Source organism: Bos javanicus, chromosome 3 (assembly GCF_032452875.1).
Source record: "Bos javanicus breed banteng chromosome 3, ARS-OSU_banteng_1.0, whole genome shotgun sequence".
Taxonomy (NCBI): Eukaryota; Metazoa; Chordata; class Mammalia; order Artiodactyla; family Bovidae; genus Bos; species Bos javanicus.
In genome coordinates, this window is record NC_083870.1 from 19,698,514 (window position 1) to 19,725,603 (window position 27,090).

The window sequence follows — 27,090 nt, forward strand, 5'->3', positions numbered from 1 at the left end:
AAATGAACATGTTTCAAAACAGAAGTTCAGTCATCGATGTAGAAAACAAACTTGTGGTTACCAGAGGGAAAGGGAAGGGCATAAATTGGGAGACTCAAATTGACATATACACACTACTGTAAATAGAATAGATAATTAATAAGAACATACTGAACAGAACAGTGAACTCTGTTCAATACTCTGTAATGACCCATACATGGGAATAGAATCTAAAAAAAGAGTAGACATCACGTGCATGTATAACTGACTCACCTTGCTGTACATCAGAAACTAACACAACATTGTAAATCAACTATACTCTAAATGAATAAACATCACTGAATTTTTGTCTTTGGGTAGGAGGATCTAAACTAGGTAACATTTAAAATAGGACAGATAAACAAAACCCCCTTTAGCCACAGAGAGACAAAAGAGATGGGACCAAAAGCACAAAGATGAACTACATCCCTCAGTCAGCGCTGACACTGCCTTCCCCCCGACGTCAGCCTCCCCAGCCTTGTCCAGGAGTGGAATGGGCAGCTCGAGCAGTTGGTGCTCCTTGTCCTCTTACCATGTAGTATCCTGGAAGCAGCTTCTGTAGAAACTCCGCCTCTTTGTGCTGGACTGTTTTTATGATGAATTCGTCATCGCTGGACACGTAGAAGAGGGAACCACTAGCCCCAGAGTTGCAGAGTTCAATCAGTGGTTCATTGCAGAGGGAGTACTAGGGCCCAAAGAAAAGAGAGCAAGAGGTTCAGAGATCAATCAGCCTCCCCAGTCAGAAACCAACTACAGATGCCATTCTATTCTAAAATAAAAAATAAGAGCAAGAATGTGAAGAGGTCTTCCTTTGGAAGTACTCCTCTGATACCGGAGTCCCAGAGTCCTGAGTTCCAGAAGCTTACCAAGTAATCATCAGGCCGGATACCAAATAACTCCCGAAAGTATCGGAAGGCAACAGGTGCGTAGGTCTTGAACCGAAAGTCATTGTAGTGATGAGCAGGGGTCAGGTTGCTCCCTTCACTGTGGGGTTAAATAGAAGAAGCCATAACTTACCAGTCCCTATAATTCAGGGAGTCCACAACCCTGGGAAGACAGTCACCCAGAGGCAAGTCAATACATCCCTCCTGAGAGAACCAAAGGGACTGGATGAGTCAGTTACATAATGGGACACAGGTGCAACACAGGGATTAAGACATGGAGCAGGGGATCATATTACCCCCTATCCAACGCCCTGAATTGCTTTTCAGGGCTCACAGAAGCATCCAAAGGATAGCATCTGCTGTCCAAATTGTGATATCCCACATCACACTGATTAAAATCAGGCTAAGGATTGGATGCGTGCCTAAATTAGGTATGAATCTCTAAAATATCCTAATGTTGATATAAAAAAGCCACGTTTCCCAGGACATTCTTCTGAACATTAATTAACTACTGTACCTCGGGAAGAAGATACTCTCCACCACGTAGAAGTCTTGCATGAGGACATCTCGCTCTGGTTTGGTACTCAGGCTTCCCACAGTGTGAGTAATGCCTAACTGGATGGCACCTTTTAAGGCTGATGAGGTTGTCTGAAACAAGAGGAAAGTTTCTAGTATTAAATCTGATTACAGAAATAAAAACTCAGGAGAGAAGAACCAGAAGAAACAATGGAAAGCAAATGCCCTCCCAGTGGTTCATTCTAAACTGGGGCAATCCAATTTCCCCATCCTCATGGCTCCACATAGCAGTGAAGCCTGAAAAGACTGGAGAGGCATGAAGATACAGAATAGGAAAGGTGTGACTATGGGAGCCAGCCTTCACTAGGCAAAGTGTTCCCTCTAACCCACACCGACATCTGGAAGATACACCGAAATGGGAGAACAATCTTAGGTCTCACTCCAAAGGTTCCTGCCCCGGAGCATACAAAGTCCTCCAAACATTTTATTAATCAGATACAGAATGTAACTAAAATTAAATGATATTCTGACTGACTGAAGCTCAGTCCTCTAAGACCAGGCCTGAGTGATATCCCAAGGCCAATAGAGTGGCCAAAAAAAGCTACTAAAAAGCCTGAAAGATTAAGATTATTTCTCAGAGAAGTATTTAGCTTTAAAATTATCATGTGGTGTGCTTACTTGCTCATTTGTGTCCGACTCTTTGTGACCCCATGTACTGTAGCCCTCCAGGCTCCTCTGTCCATAGGGATTCTCCAGGCAAGAATACTGGAGTACGCTGCCATGCCCTCCTCCAGGGGATCTTCCCAACCCAGGGACTGAACCCAGGTCTCCTGCATTGCAGGTGGACTCTTTACCATCTGAGCCACCAGGGAAGCCCATTATCATACTATGGTCAAAATACAAATATAAGAGCCCCATTCTTGCAATCCAGAATTCCAATGTCATGAGAAAATGTCATATTAACTAGATCTGTGCTATCTAATACAGTAGTTAGTAGCCACACTCAGTTATTTAATTCTAAGTTAATTAAAATTTAATTTAATTTAAAAATCACTTCTTCAGTTTTGCTAGACACATTCAGGTATGATTAGTGGCTACCACACTGTATAACACAAGTATAGCACATTTCAATCACCGTAGAAAGTTCTATTGGACAGTTTTGTTCTAAGCAATTTCCCTTATCCCCAACTCTTACCAAGTATTACTTGCCTTTCTACTTAGTCCTCATGGGGCATTAAAATTATAATTAATTTTTTAAGTGCTTGCCTCTCTTAGACTAGAAACTCAGCTTTTTGTCTCAGTGTTCAGCGCATAAAGTGAGCTCAATAAATGTCTGTTGAATTGACACAGGCCTCAGAGCCCATTCCTGGGGAGAGTCATGTCCCTGAAGGAGAATGAGTGAGTCCACCTCTATCACTTCAGACAATGCAGTAAGACAGAAAACAGATACAAGAAAATTGACATGGGCCAGACAAAGTACAGGTGCCATACAGGGGTTTAACACTCTACCCTAGGAAACCTAAGCATCTCCGATTAGTCCAGACCTGAAGAACTGGATCACCCCAGGACGCTTCTCTTCTGTTTTCCCTTCACCAGTTCAATTTTCTCTTCTTGGTTATTACTACTATCTTTTCAATCCATTTCCTATCTCTAGCTCAAAATCAGGTGCTCTAGGCTCTATTCACCAACTGAAACTATAATCTTAAAAAAACAAAACCCAGGAGCTTCCCTTGCGGCTCATTGATAAATAATCTGCCTGCCAATGAAGGGGACGCTGGTTTGATCCCTGGTCCAGGAGGATCCCACATGCCATGTAGTGGCTAAGCCTGTGCGCCAAACTATTGAGCCTGTGCTCTGGAGCCCAAGAACCACAACTCCTGAGCCAATGCGGCAGTGACTGAAGCCTGTGAGCTCTATAGAGCACGTGCTCTGTAACAAGAGAAGCCATCCCAATGAGAAATCCACACACCACAACTAGACAGCAGCCCCTGCTCACCACAACCAGAGAGAAGTCCACAAAGCAACAAAGACTCACACAGCCAAAACCAAATAAATACTAAAAAAAAAAAGGACACACAAAGAAGAAAAGAAACACATTTGACCTGCTGTCTGTATCACCAGGCTGAACTGGATCCAGCCTTTACTTTATGTACACCCAGCACCAGAGTAAAGACAGAAAAACTTCAAAACACATGGTTCCCCAAAGCTAGGTTAAAATGGCCTTGAGGGCTTATTGTTATTTGTTTGTTTAGTTACCAAGTTGTGTCCGACTCTTTGTGACCCCACAGACTGGGGATTTGCCAGTCCAAGGGATTTGCCAGGCAAGAATGCTGAAGTGGGTTGCCATTACATGTTTATATCTTAACAGGGAAACACCATTGCTTCAGCTCAGTAAAAATTCATCTAACATCAGATTTGTCCATTAAGAACATTCTTATTTAAACACATATACAGGTGGTTAGATAATTCACCCTTTGTGATGTAAATTCTAAAATTCAAGTCATATGATGGCTATTGTGCAAAGGTTTAGGGTATCAAGAAATGGGATAGAATGTGGAGAATATAATCAAAGAGACAAAACTAGCCCTTCCTGGAATAAGATGAAAGGGTTGCACTCAGACGCACCTTTTTATATGTTGTCTCTCCTGAGGAATCAACACCTCGGTGACCTATTTTCTTCATGGACATGCCAGAGGAATAAGGCACCTATAAAAAGAAGAGTCAACATTAGTATATAATTTCCACATAACACATCAAACTGCTACCATGATGGTACATCAAAATAAAACACTGAACATACCCTTTTCAGGATCAAGAACATTTTATAAAATCTTCAGAAGATCTACCCCATGCAAACACAAAGTTACAGTGCTGCTACCCAAAGAATTAAGTCGCTTGCTCAGTCGTGTCCAACTCTATGTGACCCCATGGACTGTAGCCCACCAGGCTCCTCCGTCCATTGGATTTTCCAGGCAAGAATACTGGAGTGGGTTACCATTTCCTTCTCCAGGGTATCTTCCCGACCCAGGGATCAAACCCAGGTCTCCCGCATTGCAGGCAGACACTTTAACCTCTGAGCCACCAGGGAAACCCAAAGAATTACAACTGACTAAAAGCACTCCAAAGGACACATATTTCACCTGTGGTCCTCAGAAAAATGACAACAAAAATTAAAATGATTATCATTGAAGAAAAGCAGAAACAGGGGAAGTAGGAGATATTAATAGCACCCCCAGGAAAAAGGAGAGCCCCCCAGTACAAAAAAGCAAGACAGAAATAGAGCTTCACAGACCCAGATTCCTTTCAAAATTACTCCTCCTCTAACTTTCAACCCAACCTGAATACTATTTGCTCAAACTGACTTCACTAGCAGAAATGAACTAGCCACTGGCAAATACAAGTACTTTGAGTCCAGCTATTAAAAGGTTGAGGTAATGAGACAAATTCTCTAAGAAAAGGGCCTCCCTGCCTCAAAGAGATTCCTGAGAATATGACATGGCTTTGTTTTCTACTCACATGACAGCCTCGGAAAAAAGGAAGAAATAAAACCAGTGGAGTAGAAACTAGAAGGCTATTCTCCACAGCCAAGATGCCAGCACAATAGACATGAAAGAATTCTTCATGATGCCAATATTCATTCAGTTAATAAAGCCAAAAGGCAAAAAGACTATTGGAAATAACAGTTACCGTTTTAGGACCTGATATTTAAGTTCTACTATTCTTACTAAGGCCCTTAGTGGAGAAAACCCTCAATAAATAACCTGACAGACCCCGGAAGATGTTCTAAGAGAAAAGCCTAAAATCCTATGCCAAAAGGGTCCACATTCCGCCCCGTCACAAACCCCAGGAGAGATGCAAGAAGTAAATAGAGAGTTGGGAAACATATCATGAGAAGAAAATTAAACAAATATAACATACTCTGCACAAAAAAGAAATACAGGAAATCAACAGCTTCAGTATGGTTCAAATAAGTTTGCCATATTCACTGAAGCTATGCGATCAGGAGGTATTTACAACAAAACAATAGAGTGAATTTTAGTGTCAGACTGGCTTTGAATCCTAACCTTCTTAATGCCACATTATTAATTATGAGACCTAGGGCAAGCTAAAGGACCACTAATCCTCACTTTCTTCATCTATAAAACATGGATAACAACGATAGCTACCCTAATAGAGGTTCTTTGCAGGATTAAATAAGAATATCTACTTAGATACATTATTTACATTTTGGTACACCACATACATGAACAGTATGAAAAGGCAAAAAGATAGGACACTGAAAGATGAACTCCCCAGGTCGCTAGGTGCCCAAAATATGCTACTGGAGATCAGTGGAGAAATAACTCCAGAAAGAATGAAGGGATAGAGCCAAAGCAAAAACAACACCCAGTTGTGGATGTGACTGGTGATAGAAGCAAGGTCTGATGCTGTAAAGAGCAATACTGCATAGGAACCTGGAATGTTAGGTCCATGAATCAAGGGAAATTGGAAGTGGTCAAACAAGAGATGGCAAGAGTGAACGTTGCCATTCTAGGAATCAACGAACTAAGATGGACTGGAATGGGTGAATTTAACTCAGATGACCATTATATCTACTACTGCAGGCAGGAATCCCTTAGAAGAAATGAAGTAGCCATCATAGTCGACATAAGAGTCCGAAATGCAGTACTTAGATGCAATATAAAAAATGACAGAATGATCTCTGTTCGTTTCCAAGGCAAACCATTCAATATCTCAGTAATTCAAGTCTATGCCCCAACCAGTAATGCTGAAGAAGCTGAAGTTGAATGGTTCTATGAAGACCTACAAGACCTTTTAGAACTAACACCCAAAAAAGATGTCCTTTTCATTATAAGGGACTGGAATGCAAAAGTAGGAAGTCATGAAACACCTGAAGTAACAGGCAAATTTGGCCTTGGAATACGAAATGAAGCAGGGCAAAGGCTAATAGAGTTTTGCCAAGAGAACGCACGAGTCATAGCAAACACCCTCTTCCAACAACACAAGAGAAGATTCTACACATGGACATCACCAGATTGTCAACACTGAAATCACATTGATTATATTCCTTGCAGCCAAAGATGGAGAAGCTCTATAAAGTCAACAAAAACAAGACAGGGAGCTGACTGTGGCTCAGATCATGAACTCCTTATTGTCAAATTCAGACTTAAATTGAAAAAAGCGGGGAAAACCACTAGACCATTCAGGTATGACCTAAATCAAATCCCTTATGATTATACAGTGGAAGTGAGAAATAGATTTAAGGGACTAGATCTGATAGAGTGCCTGATAAACTATGGATCGAGGTTCATGACATTGTACAGGAGACAGGGATCAAGACCATCCTCAAAAAAAAGAAATGCAAAAAATGCAAAATGGCTGTATGAGGAGGCCTTACAAATAGCTGTGAAAAGAAGAGAGGAAAAAGCAAAGGAGAAAAGGAAAGACATACCCATTTGAATGCAGAGTTCCAAAGAATAGCAAGAAGAGATAAGAAAGCCTTCCTCAGTGACCAATGCAAAGAAATAGAGGAAAACAACAGAATGGGAAAGACTAGAGATCTCTTCAAGAAAATTAGAAATACCAAGGGAACATTTCATGCAAAGATGGGCTCAATAAAGGACAGAAATGGTATGGACCTAACAGAAGCAGAAGATATTAAGAAGAGGTGGTAAGAATACACAGAAGAACTGTACAAAAAAGATCTTCATGACCCAGATAATCACAATCGTATGATCACTCATCTAGAGCCAGACATCCTGGAATGCAAAGTCAAGTGGGCCTTAGGAAGTATCACTGCGAACAAAGCTAGTGGAGGTGATGGAATTCCAGTTGAGCTATTTCAAATCCTAAAAGATGATGCTGTGAAAGTGCTACATTCAATATGTCAGCGAATCTGGAAAACTCAGCAGTGGCCACAGGACTGGAAAAGGTCAGTTTTCACTCCAATCTCAAAGAAAGTCAATGCCAAAGAATGCTCAAACTACCACACAATTGCACTCATCTCACACGCTAGTAAAGTAATGCTCAAAATTCTCCAAGCCAGGCTTCAGCAATACGTGAACCGTGAACTTCCAGATGTTCAAGCTGGTTTGAGAAAAGGCAGAGGAACCAGAAATCAAATTGCCAACATCCTCTGGATCATCGAAAAAGCAGGAGAGTTCCAGAAAAACATCTAATTCTGCCAAAGCCTTTGACTGTGTGGATCATAATAAACTATGGAAAAGTCTGAAAGAGATGGGAATACCAGACCACCTGTCCTGCCTTTTGAGAAACCTGTATGCAGGTCAGGAAGCAACAGTTAGAACTGGACATGGAACAACAGACTGACTCCAAATAGGAAAAGGAGTTCGTCAAGGCTGTATATTGTCACCCTGCTTATTTAACTTATATGCAGAGTACAGCATGAGAAACGCTGGGCTGGAAGAAGCACAAGCTGGAATCAAGATTGCCGGGAGAAATATCAATAATCTCAGATATGCAGATGACTCCACCCTTATGGCAGAAAGTGAAGAGAAACTCAAAAGCCTCTTGATGAAAGTGAAAGTGGAGAGTGAAAAAGTTGGCTTAAAGCTCAACATTCAGAAAACTAAGATCATGGGATCCAGTCCTATTACTCCATGGCAAATAGATGGGGAAACAGTGGAAACAGTGGCTCACCTTTTATTTTTGGGGGCTCCAAAATCACTGTAGATGGAGACTGCAGCCATGAAATTAAAAGACGCTTACTCCTTGGAAGCAAAGTTATGACCAACCTAGACAGCATATTAAAAAGCAGAGACACTACTTTGTCAACAGAGGTCCATCTAGTCAAGGCCACGGTTTTTCCAGTGGTCATGTATGAATGTGAGAGTTGGACTATAAAGAAAGCTAAGCATCGAAGAATTGATGCTTTTAAACTGTGGTGTTGAAGAAGACTCTTGAGAGTCCCTTAGACTGCAAGGAGATCCAACCAGTCCATCCTAAAGGAAATCAGTCCCATGTGTTCGTTGGAAGGACTGATGTTGAAGCTGAAACTCCAATATTTTGGCCACCTGATGCGAAGACTGACTCATTTGAAAAGACCCTGATGCTGGGAAAGATCGAAGGCGGGAGGAGAAGGGGACGACAGAGGATGAGATGGTTGGATGGCATCACTGACTCAATGGACATGAGTTTGGGTAAACTCTGGGTGATGGTGATGGACACAGAGGCCTGGCGTGCTGCGGTTCATGGGGTTGCAAAGTTCGGACACGCCTGAGCGACTGAACTGAACACTACATGTGGTACATTTAAAAACGCTTAATAGTGACTTCCCTGGTGGTTCAGTGGCTAAGATTCTGTGCTCCCAATGCAGGGGGCCCAGGTTCCATTTCTGGTCAGAGAACTAAATCCCACATGCGACAACTAAGACTGATGCAGAGAAATAAATTTAAAAAATAAAAATACTCAATAAATCTGAGCTGTTGTTAATATTCATAATAAACTGTGACACAAGTAGAGTTGTATAACCACTAGCCTACCAAAGAGATGTGAGAACCATACCTATCAATAGATTTCAAGACCCCAGTAGGGGGGAAATAAGGATGTCATAAACAGGTATCCTTCTATCCCAGAATTAAGGTTTTAGAACCACTGTGTATCAATATATAAAACTCACCTCAGATGCCGTGGGTCTCTTGATTCCAGATGCTGTTTAAAAAAAAAAAAAAAAACACACATAACTATAAACATGTACACACACTCGCATGATCTCTTATCAAGCTCACTGAAACAGGATTTGAGTCAAACTAAATCTGACAATGGGTTCCTGCCTCAGTGATACCAGATCCTTTTGGACAGGGATTTTAAATGTCCCTTCCTTTTCCTCGTCCATACTCACAGAGCCCTTATATATATTCCAGCCTTCTTCTAGTTCCTTTTGCTTATCCAAGTGTTCATATTTTCTCTAGGAAATACATCTGTTCTTGTTACATTTAACCATCAGAGCCCTAAGTGTCTCATTTGATACCATGGTTGAAAGAGAAAGGGCATAAGAGATACCAGAGTTAGTGGACAGCCTAGACTTGACTAATAATGTTCCCTGTAGAGCTAAAAGGGTAAGAAGCTTTAGAGCATATCTATGGTGCTTTGCACTTCTACTAATTATTTCAGAAAAAAAGGTAAAGAGTTGATCTACAGAAGCTTTATTTACAACAGCCAAGATATGGAAGCACCTAAGTGTTCATGAACAGATCAATGAATAAAGCAGCTGTGGGTGTTCGTGTGTGTGCATGTGTGTGTATATCTGTATGCAATAGAATACCACTCAGTCATAGAAAAGAATGAAATCTTGCCATCTGCAACAATGTGGATGGCCCTACAGTATTATGCTTAGTGAAATAATTCAGAGAAAAACACACACTTTGTGTTATCACTGCTATGTGAAATCTAAAAAATAAAACAAATGTATATAACAAAAACAGATTCATAGAGAACTAGTGGTTACCAGTGGGAAGTGAAAAGGGCAGAAGGGCAAGCTGGGGTAGGGGTAAGAGACACAAACTATTACATATAAAATAAATAAGCAAATAAATAAATAAGCAAGGATATATTGTGCAGCATAAGGAAATATAGCCGTTACTATGTAGTAATTTTAAATGGAGTATAGTTTATAAAAATATTGAATAATTAACTGTATACCTAAAATTAAAATAATATTGTCAATCAACTATCCTTCAATTAAAAAGAGTTGGTCTGTAGAGATGAAGAAGCTATGGATGGGAAAATGCAATGATGAAAAAATGAAAAAGCATTCAGTGTAGGCAAAACCTGATCTATATTCTTACATCTTCATCTTGATCCTGCTGTAAATGCAACAGGAATTTGTTGTTTACTTACTAAATATTTAATCAGTGGAAATGTGTAAGACATGTGTGTAGTTAAATATTATTTATGACTTTTATCAGTTTAAATATAGAAAAGATTTCAAGAATATGTTTAGAAAGTGACTAAAAGACCACTATCCATAGAAAACTACTCCAAAAAGTTAAACTTTTTTTTTCTTAAGTTTAAGTCAGTTCCTAAGGGTATGCCATCCTAAAGATTTCACCCATGATCACTATAGCAGTGAGACACATAATCGTTCAGGCAGACAGACCTTTCTCCCCTTCATATTGAAAACTGTTGGTCTTTTTTCTTCAAAGACTGCTGATATATTACTTTGATCTAGTTCAAGAATTCAAAGAGAATAAAGATTAGCCACATTAAAGAAAATTAAAAAGAATCCAGGAACTTCCCTGATGGTCCAGTGGTTAAGATTCCACCTTCCACAGCAGAGGATGCAGGTCTGACCCCTGAATGGGTAACGAAGGTCCCACATGCCACGGAACAACTAAGCCCGAGTACTGCCAACTACTGAGCATCCACACAACAAGAGAGTCCGTGTGTCACAACCGAAGAGTTCGCATGATGCAACCAAGATCCAGTGTCGTGCAGCTAAGACCTGATGCAGCCAAGTAAATAATAACTTAAATAAATTTAAAAAAGAAAGAAGAATACAAATGGGATGAATCCTCAATAACATAAGTTAGTAGCTGAGTAAGAAAATCTCAGTTCTGGTCCATATGTAAGGTTTAATGGTAAAAGCATTTCTGGTACCAATAAGCAGAGCAGCAAAATTTCCTTAATGAGTCAGAGTAGCAAAATTATGGGGAACAGATGGTTTTCATTCCTCTTTCCAAAAAAGGAGGTAAGAAAAATGTCATCTAGCTGTTAGGAAGATGTGCTGCATAAAATGACCCAGAAAATTAGAAAAACAGCAAAGCCCAAAAATCTATGTTTCTTGCAGGATGCTTCATCTTCATCAGGTCAAGGTCAGGTAGGAGAAAGACCTGGAACCTAGGACTGGAACCGTAAGCTAAAGCTTCCAAGGAACAAAAAGTCAGCACAACTCAGATTCAAGATTAAAACTGCTAACTTAACTGTAAAATTTAAGGCACTCACTAACAAAAAATTAGTCAAACCCTTTGAATCTTAAAACCCTTCAGGTGAGAGCCAACATGCTGAGCTGGGTTCAGATCCCGGTTGTGCGTGTGTGTTAGTCACTTAGTCATGTCTGACTCTTGTGACCCCATGTACTGTAGCCCACCAGGCTCCTCTGTCCATGGAATTCTCCAGACAAGAATACCGGAGTGGGTTGCCATTCCCATCTCCAGGGGATATTCCCAACCCAGGGATCAAACCCGGATCTCCCACACTGCAGGCAGACTGAGCCACAAGGGAAGTCCTCAAATCCCTGTTACATCAGGCAAATTATTCTCTATTAATAACTAAAAAAGAAGAATCTATATTAGAAGGTTTATGTAAAGATTAGATGAGATAAACTAAATCAAAGTACTTCATGGACTGTGATGTGCTACACAAATATGTTGCCATATGTGAGTTCTATGGAAGAGCAAAGTTGGGCCCTCAGGAAGCTTTAATGTTCAATTACCTAGACCATCATGAAATTCTAATGAGCACCTCAAAGTTCTTGGCTGCTCCCCAAACCCTTAGCCTCCCCATATCCCCAACAAACCCTTGTGCAAGTATACACACTATAGTAGAATTAGTGATTCTCAATGAAGAAATCCGCATTCTTTCAGTTGAGAAAACAACACTGATTCTGGATTCCTTGGTCAGTACTTGGCTTATTCTTCCTCTTTTACCCCAAAGGAAGGGGTTTGGAGGGATCTGACAGAACCAAGAGCCAATGTCCAATCCTAGACTGACAGTTTCTCCTAGAACAGAACAACCTCTTCATGTAAGGAGTCACTACACCAAGTTAAACAATGAACCAAAAAAGCAGGTAAGTGAGTTCAAGGCAGAGTGCTAGTCTGGGGCCTTCTTACTCCCTAAAAAGTTCTACCTTGCTACCTTTCCTAGTTTTATCTCATAAACACATAGCTCCAGGGCTGCTACACTCTTGCAAAGTACCCAGAATGAGGGTGGGAGGACTTAATTCAGTGGAACATGGTGCCAATTACTTAGCTATCTACAACTGCAAAACTTGGATTAATCCTCAAAACACTACAGCTGAGGCAGTGGGAAGGATACTGGGGTCTGAATAATAATAGGATTGGGGTCCAGTGGTTAAGAATCCATCATGCAGTACAGCGGACACTGGTTTGATCCCTAGTCTGGGAAGATCCCACATCCCAAAGGGCATATAAGCCCATGAGCCACAACTACTAAGCCCATGCACCTAGAATCTGTGCTCAGCAATGAGAGAAGCCACTGCAGTGAGAAGCCCGTAGGAGTAGCCTCTGCTCACAGCAACCAGAGAAAGCCAGTGTGCAGTGACAAAGACCTAGCACAGCCAAAAATAAAAATTACTTAAAAATAATAGTCAAAACAAGTAACAACAGGGCGGAGAATCAGGAACCAAGACTCATTCTCTTCCTTGTCTTAAGTTTTGCTCCTAGGGTACAGGTCAGAACTCCCAAACTACCAAAGAATGGATAGGAAAAGAAGAGAATCATATCAATGTTGCTATAACATCCAGCTTGGTAGAAAAGAAACCCAATGAACAACAGAGTAACATTTTAGGGAACAAAGTACGACTGCTAAGGCTTGATGGATTGGGTCACGTGGCTCATGCCAAGAGAAAATGCCTACTGAGACTGAAGAGTCACCAGCACTGTACCTGTTCACCTCTTCTTAATCAAGCTTTCTCTTCAGAAGGAACAGCAGCAGAAACAGAGGAAAGCGGAGATGGAGGGGGTGGGGGATTGGAAACAAAAAGAAGAGAAAAGAATACCAACTCAGCAATGGCAACACCCATTCAGCCAATGTTTGAGGAGAATGAGATTTATCCCTAAATTAGGATGAGATTAGAGTATCAGTCAACAGAAAGTTTTCTTTCTAGCATCTGTGTAAAACATACTCTGATAAGTATAAACTATCATCTTATAAACTATCATCTTATAATCCATACCCACAATCCATATATAGCATCCTTTTTTTGGGTGAAGAAACTGCAGGTCAAGAAGCAACAATTAGAATCAAACATGGAAGAGACTGGTTCAAAACTGGGAAAGGAGCGCGTCAAAGAAGTATCCATTGTCACCCTGTTTCTTTAACTTCTATGCAGAGCACATCATGCGAAATGCCAGGCTGGATGAATCACAAGCAGGAATCAAGACAGCAAGGAGAAATATCAATAACCACAGATGTGAGTACCACCCTTACGGCAGAAAGCAAAGAAGAACTAAAGAGCCTCTTGAAGGTGAAGAGAGAGTGAAAAAGCTGGCTTAAAATTTAATATTAAAAAAACTAAAATCATGGCATCCGGTCCCATCACTTCATGGCAAATAGGTGGGGAAACAGTGAAAAACAGTGACAGACTTTTCTTTTCTTGGGCTTCAAAATCACTGCAGACAGTGACTGTAGCCATGAAATTAAAAGACGTTTGCTCCATGGAAGAAAAGCTATGACAAACCTTGGCAACATATTAAAAAGCAGAGACATCACTTTGCAGACAAAGGTCTGTCTAGTCAAAACCATGGTTTTTCCAGTAGTCATGTACGGACATGAGAGTTGGGCCATAAAGAAGGCTGAGCGCTGAAAAATTGATGCTTTCGAACTGTGGTGCTGGAGAAGACTCTTCAGAGTTCCTTGGACTGAAAGGAGATCAAACCAGTCAATCCTAAAGAAAATCAATCCTGAATATTCATTGGAAGGACTGATGCTGAAGCTCCTGTACTTTGGCTACCTGATGCAAAGAGCCAACTCACTGGAAAAGACCCTGATGCTGAGAAAGATTGAAGGCAGGAGGAGAAGGGGACAACAGAGGATGAGATGGCTGGATGGCATCACTGACTCAATGGACGTTGAGTTTAAGCAATCTCTAGGAGATGGTGAAGGACATGGAAGACTGGTGCGCTGCAGTCCATGAGGTTGCAAAGAGTCGGAGACAACTGAGCGACTGAACAATAACTACTACTGAGTTCCAATGGTAAACTTCCTCCTCCTCAGGGAAAAACATTTCCTTCATGTTTGTTTGTTTCCTTCATGGTCATGTAGTTCCTACTTACTAATAGGCCCTGGACCAAGAAGCATTCTAAACGAAAGGCTAATGTTGCTCCACTGGCAGCAAAAAATAAAGCCACGACAAACAGGTTGTGTCAGAAAAATAACTGTATAAACAGCTTAATTCCAAGTGGGTCAATATATGATGCAGAGCCAATCATGGTGATTTCATCAAGTACCAGTTCCTCTGTGGAAAAGATGAAAATGTAAAAAGATCTAGGGGACATAAACAAGGACCAATGTGTAAAACTGTACTCAATTACATATTTACTAATAAAGACTGGCTTGTTGTCCACTAATAACTAAACAAACAAAAGACTTAGAGAAACAAGGATATATTCACTTTGGGGATTTTTAAAAAATTCTGACCAAGGCAGGCTCAATCTGGCTGAGATCTATAGATATTAATGAAAATTGATTTTTAAATAGAACAAGTTGAGAACTCAGTCCCTTCAGCCACTTATGAACATATATGCCCATTTAAGCTAACAAATCAGTAACAACTTACATTAAAAAATCATTCAACAAGGGCCTTTGAGATTTTAACCTATTCTTAACGTGAAAGTTGCTCAGTTGTGTCTGATTCTTTGGGACCCCAAGGACTATACAGTCCTTGGAATTCTCCAGGCCAGAATACTGAAGTGGGTAGCCCTTCCCTTCTCCAGGGGATCTTCCCAGCCTCAGGATTGAACTCAGGTCTCCTGCATTGCAGGCAGATTCTTTACCAGCTGAGCCACAAGGGAAGCCCAATTCTTAATAGTAAGATGTATTTAATCTATTATAAGTAAATAAACAGAGCATAAGGGATGTGCTCAAAATTAAAGAGCAACGGTGGTGACAGAGACAGAATTGGAATTCACATTCCCAACCCCCCAGTTCAACTCTCCTTCTTCTAAACCATATTTTGTTTTCAATTTCCTGGCCACTCAAGAGTCTAAGGGGGAAAAGGAAAGCACCAAAGGAACAAGAATGTTTTTACAGACTAAATAAATCTTACAACTGCTAATGGACAGTATGAACACATATTTTCTTCCCCTGAGGTTTCCCCTTCCCTTCCCACTTTCATTGATATGAGGATAAAAAGTCCTCCCTTGGTTCCTCTCAATGGAATTAACAATGCCACTACTCTGCTCCTCCAGCAACGGTCATCAATGTCACCGGCAAAAACAGCAGGAAAGTACCTTCCTTTTCTTTCAGTGAGATTATACTTGTTTTCAAACAGACAATGCCAGTATTCTAGAGGAGCAGAAGCTGCCTTTCAAAACTGATACTTGACAGAGCAATTTCACAGATGTTAAGGTCCTCACTAGCAGTACAAAGTACCTCTTTTCTTCACAAAAATACATGAACAACTTTAACAGAGATAGTTTTTAATTCTTCTCAGATTAAGAGTTTTCTTTTTGGTGTCTGATTAAAAGCAGAAGAGTTATGATCACTGAATCTGCAATGACAAAAAGAGGGCATCTGACAGGCACTCTTGTTGTTTTAATGATCTTAGAAATTGACTGTACAATCACTTACCAATCCTTGGCAAAAATCCACATTAACTTCTAAAATATTTTCTGAAAGAATGATCAATAACTCCAGGTATTACACATGGAGGAGCTCAGAATTTTGACAGCACAAATCAGAAGGGGAAGTTCCCCTCTGCACTATTCTTTGTTGAACAACAAATATTTAATCTGGTTTAAAGTCAAGTTAGTTCACACACAGACTTTTAGACTAGTGAGAGAGCAGTAAGGTATTGTGGGCAGGAATGTGGGCTCTGAAATCAGTACACCTAAGTTGGCTAGGTTTGAATACTAGATCTACATTTACTAACTCGATAACCTTGACAAGTTGGTTGGAACTCTCTAGGCCTTGGTTACCTCATCCATAAAATGGAGATATAACAACATGTACATCATAGGATAGTTATGAGAATTAAATAAATCCTATATAGCACTTAATATGTAATAAATGCTCTGTAAATACTAGCAATTATTATTATCATTGTGAATTATAAAACCCCATCTACAGGATGAGAAGGGTCAGGGGAAATGACAAGTACAACAGAAAGGGAAAAGAGAGAGAGACACATTTACTGAAACAAAAGGAAATGGAGTTATGGGAAGACTTTGAGGGAGACAAAAGACAGTCAACAGATTCATCTTATATTGTGGAACTGTGAGAAAAGAACTTGCTATGTTAAGGTAGCATTTTTTTGGAGAGGGTAGAGGGAAATGGAAGCTAAAGTCAAATAATCTTTGCAGGACATTCACAGCCTTCTCAAAAGGCCATGCACACTACTTAAAAAAAAATTGCAATTGTTATGGGGAAGAGGAGTCCGCTGCTAGTAACTGTAAGGAGCTCAAGCTTCTTCAGCACAGATACACATCAGATCTACCTCTCTTACGGCTGACCCCACAGCACAGAATGTGGAGACCTAAATGAGGAAAAACAGAAAATTATCACTTACTTCTGGGGTTCTACTTGCTTACAACAGAACAAGCATATTTTTAAAAAAACCCACATGACATCTCTAAAGTTTAAAATTATTAACAGGACCTGACCTGATCCCCAGTACCATACTGTGAAATGTGAGATGATTTCCTGCAGTTCTAGGTAGAAGCCAAAAAAAAAAAAAAGCAGCAGCTCTGGCAGAAAAATTCCAGGAAGGATCACAAAACTTGTAACCCAAACAATTTCACTATTGCATGACTTCAGGTTGGCAAAAAAAATTCAGGTATAAAGCTCCTTGCACACAGGCTTCTACCCCTTTAAAAAAGAAGGTGTATACATTTTACTTGAGGGTCTTCCACTTGTGAGGGCAATTTGGTAACATCTAGCAAAACGCCTTAAAAGCAAATATGTACCATCTGTCCCAGAAGTGACAATTTATCCAAAGGAAATAACTGGTCAAGTGGATAAAGACATATATACAAATATATTTACTGTAGCATTGTATGTAAAAACTATTACTAGAAAGAATCTAAATATACAATATAGGTGATCTAAGTTGTGGTATAGTCATAAAAGGGAATAGTATAGAACCATTATCTTTATGTTCATTTATGGATAGGCTGTCACAATAAACTGTATAAGGGAAAAAGCTAAATAATTATATAGTACAGTATTTTTCTAAAATGCTTATCTATAAAGTCACATGTATTTATACACATAAAAAATGTCAAGATTATAGACTAAAATGTTAAAATATGACTATATTGGATAGTATGATTAAGGTGATATTCTAAGTTTAAATTTCTATTTTTCCTTATCTATATAAAATTTCTATAACAAACAGGTAATTTAACAATTATAGAGATATGTAGGAATGGCTTTATTGCTGTTTTATAACCCATTTTCCCCAGTAAACTAGTGCTCAACAGTTCCACACATAAAGATCAGCATCAATCCCCTCCCTATACATTAACTTGAGCTCATTACAACATATTATGCTGCTACAGAGATAGACTAGAAGGAAAAATGTGAAAGATGATGTCTAGAAAGCTGCTGACAGTTGCAAGCTACAGATAAAGCATGACTCCTATATACTCACTCCCATTCTCCATTATTACTTTGAGATTCTCATACAACCTGAAACAAACCTGTATCAGCGCATATGCTAACAGGTTCTCTCTGAAGAATTTATCTTTCATATCCTTTAGAGTACCAATATTCTCCCATAAAACAGGTATCCCTAATTTCAGGGTATCTCCTGGATATTTGAAAAATAAAGATCTAAAGAAAAATAAATAAAGATCTAGCTTCTAAATTATGAAAATTAGCTGAGAAATCTTTAATGTTACTAAAATAATTTCAAGACAACTGAACCAGCCAGTTAAGTGCCAGAGAGGAAATAATCCAATCAATTCTTGCTAAAATACAAAGTTGAATCATCACACTATGTCACAGAAAATTTTTCTGAGTAACTCTGAATAGTCTTAAGGAAGCACTCCATTTTGGTCCTTAGTCCCAGCCTAAATTGTGTTGGTAATGAAAAAGGTACCAAAGGGGCTGGTTTCTAGTCACTTGGCAAAAACATCACTAGGACTCTCCATAAACTGGTTTGCAGCTACTAAAGCACTGGCAACTATGACTTACTATGAGAGCAAGGAGAAAATGTAAAGGAAGAAAAGAAAATTAATACAATTCTGCGAAGTGTGAAAAAGGTAAACTTTAGAGGAGAAATGAGCTGGCCTTAAAAGAGGAGATAATCAAAACAGAGATATTTTCAGACAGCACACAGCTCCAAAATAAGAGATGTCGTTCCCCTCCCCCACCCCCCCTCAGCATGTGGAACAAAACAAGAGTTGGCCTTAATACCAGAGCCTCTCCCAGTGCTTTCAGAGCAGAAACATTTCCGTCAAAGATGAAATGACATCATCTTCCAGATGAGAAACTAAGAGGCAGCCTGTAACTGACTTTAATGCTTGAAGTACACACATAATTTCAGGATGCTAGAACTGGGCCGGATGTGCATTCCTCAGACGAGTTTTGCCTGAACAGGTCATAAAGAAGAGATTCCAGAGACTTAGCTTAATGAGCTACCAATATTACTACATAAATCTGTCAATTCCTATAGAAATCAGAAAGAGACAAGGAGGCTTTTGGGAAGCAAAATGATAATTCTGAGGGGGTGTTTTGATTGATAATATTGACAGCCAAAGATTTTTAAAAAAAAGCAAAAACCTGAACAAAATCACACAGTTATTTGCTGGACTATGGTAAACAATCTCTCTAGTCCTCTTTAACCTGAAATACTGAATGCCACTTTAATTATACCCCTGCATGTAGGAGGTATAATAGGTTATTCAAATGAAAATCCTCAGAAATGCCAGCCTAATGAGAAGCATTGCTGAGCACACAGCTCTAAGAGATAGTGTTGGGTGGTGGGGGCCAGGCACTGTTACCATACCCTCAGTAAGAACTAAACCAAGTTAATCATGAAAATCAAGCCATATCTTAGAGAAAAGTTAAATTTTGTTTCTTCAGTTCAGTCGCTCAGTCGTGTCCGACTCTTTGCGACCCCATGAACCGCAGCACACCAGGCCTCCCTGTCCATCACCAACTCCCAGAGTTTACTCTAACTCAGGTCCATTGAGTCGGTGATGCCATCCAACCATCTCATCCTCTGTCGTCCCCTTCTCCTGCCTTCAATCTTTCCCAGCATCAGGGTCTTTCCAAATGAGTCAGTTCTTCGCATCAGGTGGCCAAAGTACTGGAGTTTCGGCTTCAACATCAGTCCTTCCGATGAATATTCAGGACTGATTTCCTTTAGGATGGACTGGTTGGATTTTGTTCCTAGCAGGTGTCAATTTTTAGAGTTTTCTAGAAAAAGGTCTGAAAGGCAAGGATGCTCTTAGAAACAAAAGCTCAAAACTCATTGATCTACCAGTCCTAGGGTCAACCTGGCTCAGGTAAGAGCCAAGTAGCAAGGAATGAATCACAAATGTACTAAGACTCACTGTGATAACATACAGACTTTATGCAAAGTCTTTGCCACTATTAACAATGTCTTTGAACCTCAGTTTCCTAATCTGGAAAATAAGAGGGTTAAATTAAAATATCTCTACATTTCCCTTTAATAAACTTTTGCTTCCAGTTCTATAAGCCACATTTTATGATTCTCAGTCCACAAATATGTATCTCTTAGCACTAAAATTCTGGTTGAAATTTGGGGGGTGGGAGGTTGGATATCTGAGTCCTTCTTTAAAAGACCTGAGTCTCTTGGATAAGCCAATCCAAAGCTAAGGAGCAGTTAAGATTTCCAGCAGTTCACCACCTCCCAATTCTATTTCCAAACCTGGTTCTATCTTAAAAAAAAAAAAAAAAAAGCAGTATTGCTGGCCTGGAACATACACTGAGCTGAGAAAGTAACTTAAATAATATCACTGCTAAGTTGCGTCAGTCGTGTCCGACTCTGTGTGACCCCAGAGACGGCAGCCCACCAGGCTCCCCCATCCCTGGGATTCTCCAGGCAAGAACACTGGAGTGGGTTGCCAGTTCCTTCTCCAATGCATGAAAGCGAAAAGTGAAAGTGAAGTCACTCAGTCGTGTCTGACTTTTCTAGATCTCGTGGACTGCAGCCCACCAGGCTCCTCCGTCCATGGGATTTTCCAGGCAAGAGTACTGGAGTGGGGTGCCATTGCCTTCTCCAAAATAATATCACAGTGGGTATTAATTGTCCCAACAATGCACTTCAATCACCCCCCAGATCCTAATGCAAGAAAATCACAGAGATATGACCAAGTTACTTCTCTACCATTTCTTTTATACAGACTCTTGTCAATGAGAACTTGAAGTTTATCAGGCATGCTAAAGGAAAGCTAGTACTAAGCTATTCATATATCCTTAAAAAAAAACAACTCTTCCCATTCTCTCCTGCAACCTTTGCTCACTCCCCATCAATGTTACTGATCCTTTGAGATGGTGTTTATTCTGGGTTAACTCCATAAAGCTCAGTTTAATACACAGCAAAGAGTAAGATATACTTAATTGCCTATAAGGAATCTACCCTTTTCTCTCTTTTTGCCAGTCTTCCTCAGACTCCAACAATAAGGGGACTTTTGGGGAATCAGATATTTAAAAATTAATATATTCTGCATACAGTCATTACAAACAAACAGACTTATTTAATAGGAGAAAAAAGAAAAATAATCAGTGACAAAGTTTTAAAAGACGGAGGAGCTGAGGGAAAAAAGTTCACTTCAAACAGAAAACATTAAAACAACAGTTCATAGGAGATATGAATAAAACAGGATCAACACATATGTAAAAAAGAAACAATTGTCTCTTTTGATAGGAAAGGGTGGAGAAGTGAAGTGCAAGAGGGGAAATGAGCCAGGAAGGGGTTTCCTCTAGGAAACACCATCAGTCCAATCACTCTCTCTTTGAGACTGAATGATGGGCTGGGGTTTAGAACACAAAGAAACAGATTCCCTCTGCCTGGCTATCAGAAATTGGCATACTTCCTGAAGTATACTTCTATCCTTGATCAAGAGAACACACTCAGTAAAAACAAAAACCAAACTGACAACGTTGGTCTTTTTGCTTTCTTCGTGTCAAGCAAGACTATGTCAAAATTCTAGGAAAGTAAACATCCAGCTTAATGGGTAAAATACTCCCCAACCCCAACTCAGAACTTCTCACCAGTTACCTGAGTTTGGCCTGGTTAAGTTGTTCAGAAGTTGTAGTTTCCATTATTTTTATTTAAAAAATAGGCTGATAAAACATGTAATAACTAGTAGGTAGCACATATTTGAGCACAGTTATTAATCAGAAGTTTTACAGTATCAACTCAGAACAGCACACAGAAATTAACAAAGAAATTAACAAGACATAATATGTATTTCGATATTCAAGGCTAATTTCTAAGTACACATTACCAATAATAACAGACACTGGATACCTATTAAGTCTATATAATTATACTTGACCCTGGGCTTGAGCAGTCATGGCAGAAATAAATGGATAATTAAAAAACAGTGACATTCTGATGTCAGTTTTCTGGAAGAATCTACCAAGGTGACAAAATTAAAAAGGAGGGCTATGTGGGTGTAAGCCCTCTGTGGAAAAAGCATAAAGAAAAATCTCTCCTTACTTATAAAATATCAACCAAAAGGATACCTGTTGATATTCTCATTACATGGCATTCTGTTCTGTCTTTACATTTCCAAACTCCAGTTTCTCCCCCCAATAATGTGGCTTAAGTTGCTTTACTTTTCACTAGTATAGAAAAATTAAAGGAGAAGAGATCAGTCTACAAATGGCTTACACTGTACACAAAGAACACAGACAAAAAACCCTCAATGAAATTCCTACCATTTGGAGTTATCAGATTACAGCATACATTTACTGGTGGAGCTCTACTGGGAAGGACAAAGCCATCAGAATCAAGGATTGATGAGACTGGCTCTACTACAGAAGTTCTGAGCAAAAATGTTTCTTTCCTGTGTTTTTTGGGGTCTCCCTCCGCAGTTTAAGGGAAAATCAGAAAAGGAGCTATAAATGTTACCTCCAAATCATCTGTACTCATGATAGAATCATTTGATAATGTGTGACAATTTCAGAAATGTTCTGGTCTGAAGCAAAAGGAGCTAGAGGTTCATGATTTTCTAAGGTTTCAAGTGCTTTTTCTTAGGGGAGTCACACAGGATTTTATTACAGCTCTTATTTTAGGGGAACAAGGGACACTTTAATACTCTAACTTTACTTTTTAACTCCTCCACCAAATTCAAATCAAGTCGCCAAAATAGAAACTTAACTCCCTTTCAGGTAGTAAAAAGGAGACTTGGTGGCTTATTTTCAAGTTCTTGATGAACTAGTCAAACTGCAGACAGGGGAACAGGCTCTCTATACTGTCACTAGTGTGACAGATGGCAGCACTGTCAACAGCATCTCATCAGTGCTTTTATTTTTTAAGTGGTACCACTGACCAAATGAGGCTAGGACAGAAAGGAAGAAAAGGAATAAATTTCCTTTACACATCGAACAGCTGAGCGCAAACTGCATCACCTTTTATTAACAAAGTGTAAGAACAAGGCAATGATGATGGTTCCTGTAAGATTGACATTAATTTATAATCACCTCCCTCTAATCCAAACATGGTAATTACGCCAATGGGAAAAGATCTCTCAAACATCTCTTAGAGTGTATGGTTTGCTTTAACTCCTGTATTTAACCTGTCAGCAGCATAAAAGACCAGCTCCAGCTTAATGATTAAATAATATAGATGGGGGTTTAATACTGGCAGGGAAGAACTATTTTAAATTACCAATCCTTTCTAACTTGAATGCCAAAAGATTTTGAACCTTAAAAGGTTATGAATGACTTATCTAAAACATCAATCTGTCCCTGAATCCTAACATTCTTGTTTTGTATACACTGCCAGAGAATCTTACCTTTAGGATTTCGGTTTCACCAATATTTAAGTGAGTTCAGCTAAACATCTAAGGACAATAAGTTGATTTTAGAATGATTAAAACACAAACACACACACTCCTACCTTGAATTTCTACAAAGCTAGTCTTTTAGCATTTAACAATTTAGGAGACCATAAACCAATTTATTCCTGCCAATGCCTTTATTCCCCTGGTACTATCCAGACAGAGCACCACTCTCCTCCAATCACAAAACACGTTCTCCACAGCCTTTTTGGCATCTGAATCAAACACCTTATCCTCTTCAAAAACATATCCTTGAAATGAAATATGAAATATTCTATTAAATTCACTAAGCCAAAACTGAAGTGAACATACAGATATGTGAAAGAAGTCAACACTGTGTATCTGCACACAATAATCCCATGCTTTCAGGAATATTTATGAGAATTTTTCTGATTTCTTAATCCAACAGTTTCAATATTTGCCAAAGAAACAGAGAAAGAGGGTGAAAAAAAAGTCAAAAAAAAGGAATCCAAAGCTAGTTGTTTTTAGTCATTTTTTTTAAAAAACTTTTAGCCATTTTTGTATCTTGACCTCACATATGAACACAATAAAGTCAAGCAGCTGGAAAATTGACTGCAATCTATTATTCTATTTTCTGGTGAAAACACAACAGCAAAAAACATTTACACTATCTGAATAACCTCCTGCTAGTCTTAGGATCTGACAAAAAATATAAAAACATACAAAAGTATCAAAAAGTAACACCTAAAACTAGTAGGACTACCTGAAGTAGGAGCAAAAACCTGAAGACATCACTATGTGACAGAAATATTTTCTTTTACTCCTAAATCTGTCCATGTGGACAATATTTTGAGATAGAGGCTGAATCAAATTCTGGGATATAAACACAAAAACACAAGGCTTTTAAGATTAAGCTGTTTCTAATACCTGATCTGATGGTTAAGAAGTCTGCTTTAAGACTGTACACAACTATTCTTGTTTCACCACCGGGGGAGAGGAAAAAGAGGTTTTAAATTTAGAAGCTACTGTATTTAAAAACTTTCATTTTAACTTTATCCTTCTTCACACTTAGAATGTAACAGGAGTTGTTCTAGCTCACTTATCTTTTATAGGAAAGGCAAAAAAAACACCTCTCAAGAAACTAAAAATAGGTTGTACATAAACAAAACTCCAGTTTGTGAAGAAGATATTTATGACCAAGTATGTGTTCACCTGAACTGTACAGGAAAAGGTGGAATCCTCTATTTAGTCAACTCAAAAGGAGTAGGATGCAATCCCAGGATTAAGCAAGTGTCAAAGTCTCGGGTAGAGCATCCATCATCTGGCGGCCTCTCCTGTTCCCAGTGTATAGGTAACAGTCACCGTGGAACCCCAGACATTTCTGATGGAAGCTCTAGAACAGTTTCTGACTCAAACTCCACTCCCTCCTCCAACATACATCCCAACACCACACATTTTCCCCTCCTACACGCAATCTGTTGCCTTTCTTGTCGGCTCCTTAGCCCTCCCTCAATCTTCAACAGTTTCTAACTACTTTGAGCTAGATTCCCTGGCTCCCTTCTCCAAGTGCCAATTTCGTGCCTAAGCATTCTTCCAGTCCATTTCCTATTATGCAATATTCCTACACAGCACTTAAAACCATCCCCACCCTATCCTTTTCAAGCCTAATTTCCTGCATCACCTCCCTCAACTTCTACTGCAATTCGAGACTCCATCGTTCCGCCTTCTGCATCTGTTTTCAGTGTCTTTTAAACCCTGCTTTTCCACATACCTCAGGCTCTCTTCAAAAACTTCCCATTCCTTCCCAAAGCTGGGCAGTCAAGAGATGGGAGTCTCCAGAGGAGGACGTTTGATAAAACGTGTAGGTGTATCTGTCCGAGTGAGCGCGCGCGTTTTGGGGGGAGGGGAAGCACGAAGTGAGAAGGAATGACGCATTAGGAGGAGGCTCTCAGGAGCCTCCAATAACTCACTCCCACCCCCAACAAAATCCCCAATCCCCTAACGCCCCAGCATTGGAAAGCATCCCATAACGATTCCATACCTTTTAAGTCCCATGGTTTCTCTTCCACGTTTTTGTCCAATTAACCCCGCAATCAACGTGGAGTCTAAGCCTCTATTTACTCTTTCTCTCCTCCCTTCGATTCCCTTTCTCTTTCCTCCCTACTCCCACCGTCAATCTCCATCCTTTTCTGACCCTACTCCTTCAAAGTCCTCAACTCGGTCTCCTTGAAGACAGCCAGTGTTTCTGACAGCTTCCCTTTTCTCAATCAAATCCATCCTTTCCTCACATTCCCTCTGCTTGCTCTGAAAGCTACATGAAACCCTAGTTCTCGGTCCTCCTTACCGGCAACGCCTCAAACATGCTCAGCTACAGGTGCCCTTCCTGGGTCTCGCTCTTCCTGCCATCGCACAGTCATCAGCCCCCAGCCCACGCCACGCCCTGATTACCTGAGGCCGAGGTGCAGGGAGGGACGCCGGAATCCGCGGATGAAAACCCTACCGCCGACGGCCCAGAGGAGGCAGACGCCATCTTGGCAGCCCCCTCCCCCTCAGCGGCGTCTCTTTTTCTATCGCGCTCTTCCTCTTCTCGGAGTCGAATCTTCCCCACGTATCTTCACAGAACCCGCGTTCTGCGAGCCACCTCCCCGCCCCCTCCGGGGCCTCTCAGATACGCCGCACCGGCTCCGGGACCAACTCAGGGCGGAACCATTAGGATGGTATGGGGGACAATTCTTGTCTCGCACCGTTTTAGCAACTTTAAGCTCTTTCCGCAGGAGTTACTTTCCCCTTTCACAACACAGTAAGCTCAAGCGGCTGCCAGGAAACTGTGTCTGGATCAAACCACACCTAAAAGAAAAAGGTGGGGAATGAGAAGTCCCTGCGGAGCGAACTCCCCTCCCCCTTCTCCCTAGCCACAGCCTGTTTATCGCCCAACCCCACCGCTTCGCTCCCGGTGGCCAAGGAAATCCTGGCATCGCGCATGCGCCCAACCTTCTTCTCAGCGGCCACCCCATCCAATGGGGGAGGAGGGAGGCCCTGAGAGGAGGCAAGCCAATCAGGAGGCTGAGTCTGGTCACATGACACAGGTCCCTCGCGCCTTGGCATATCCAAGGAAGGAAGACAGTGCGGCTCTGTCTACGGTGGCTTAGTGAGTCAAAATACAAGGGAGTCTCAGACGGGACTAAATCGAGAAGTCTGAGCTCTAGAAAAGAATATGCCGGGCTGGCATTCACAGCCCAGGAACACCTCCCGACTGAAGCGCTGGTGTCTAGTCAAAGACGTTAAACAGTTAAGTATCACAAAACATCACATGCCACCAAGTATTCTTCCGACTTTACTGCCTTGTTTTATTTAACAAGCGTGCGTGTCTTGCCTTCCTTTGAATGACATTCGAAACAGATCCACACTTTGCCTCAAGCGCAGTGCTGGGCACAGTGATGGAGCTGAGTAAATATTTGATAAACAAACGAATGAAGTCCTGTCTAAAAGGCCACGGAAGACGATCAGAAACAACAACAGTCTTCCTGTGATCCGAGCCCTTAGCCTCTCTGTTACCTCTCCAAAGGTCACTGAGACTCAGAGAAATTCCCCTTTCTAGTCTGATCTTCGTACTAACCCCGCTCAGTTTTAATAAAATACCCTGGAGATTATGAACCTTGATGGGAAATATGAAGACCTATCTCTGAACAGACTAAACTGCCAGAGAACAAGGACTGTTTTATTCTTGTATCTCCAGCTCCTCCCATGATGTA

General features: G+C 40.4%; 1 protein-coding gene across 9 annotated transcripts in view; it reads right to left on the reverse strand.

The window, feature by feature from the left end:
- The window catches only part of PIP5K1A (phosphatidylinositol-4-phosphate 5-kinase type 1 alpha), a 39,721-nt gene extending 13,364 nt beyond the window's left edge, over positions 1-26,357 (reverse strand). Inside the window, exons 1-8 of one of the 9 annotated variants that reach the window (XM_061407020.1) lie at positions 26,279-26,357; positions 25,787-26,185; positions 16,834-16,872; positions 9,058-9,089; positions 4,044-4,124; positions 1,420-1,550; positions 885-1,002; positions 551-703 (exon numbers count right to left, since the gene is read on the reverse strand). In XM_061407020.1, coding sequence (XP_061263004.1) covers positions 551-703; positions 885-1,002; positions 1,420-1,550; positions 4,044-4,124; positions 9,058-9,089; positions 16,834-16,872; positions 25,787-25,868 — 636 coding nt within the window. In that variant the 5' untranslated portion in view covers positions 25,869-26,185; positions 26,279-26,357. The other 8 variants (XM_061407028.1, XM_061407077.1, XM_061407052.1 and 5 more) reach the window with 8 other exon arrangements.
- Between the last annotated feature and the right edge of the window lie 733 nt (positions 26,358-27,090).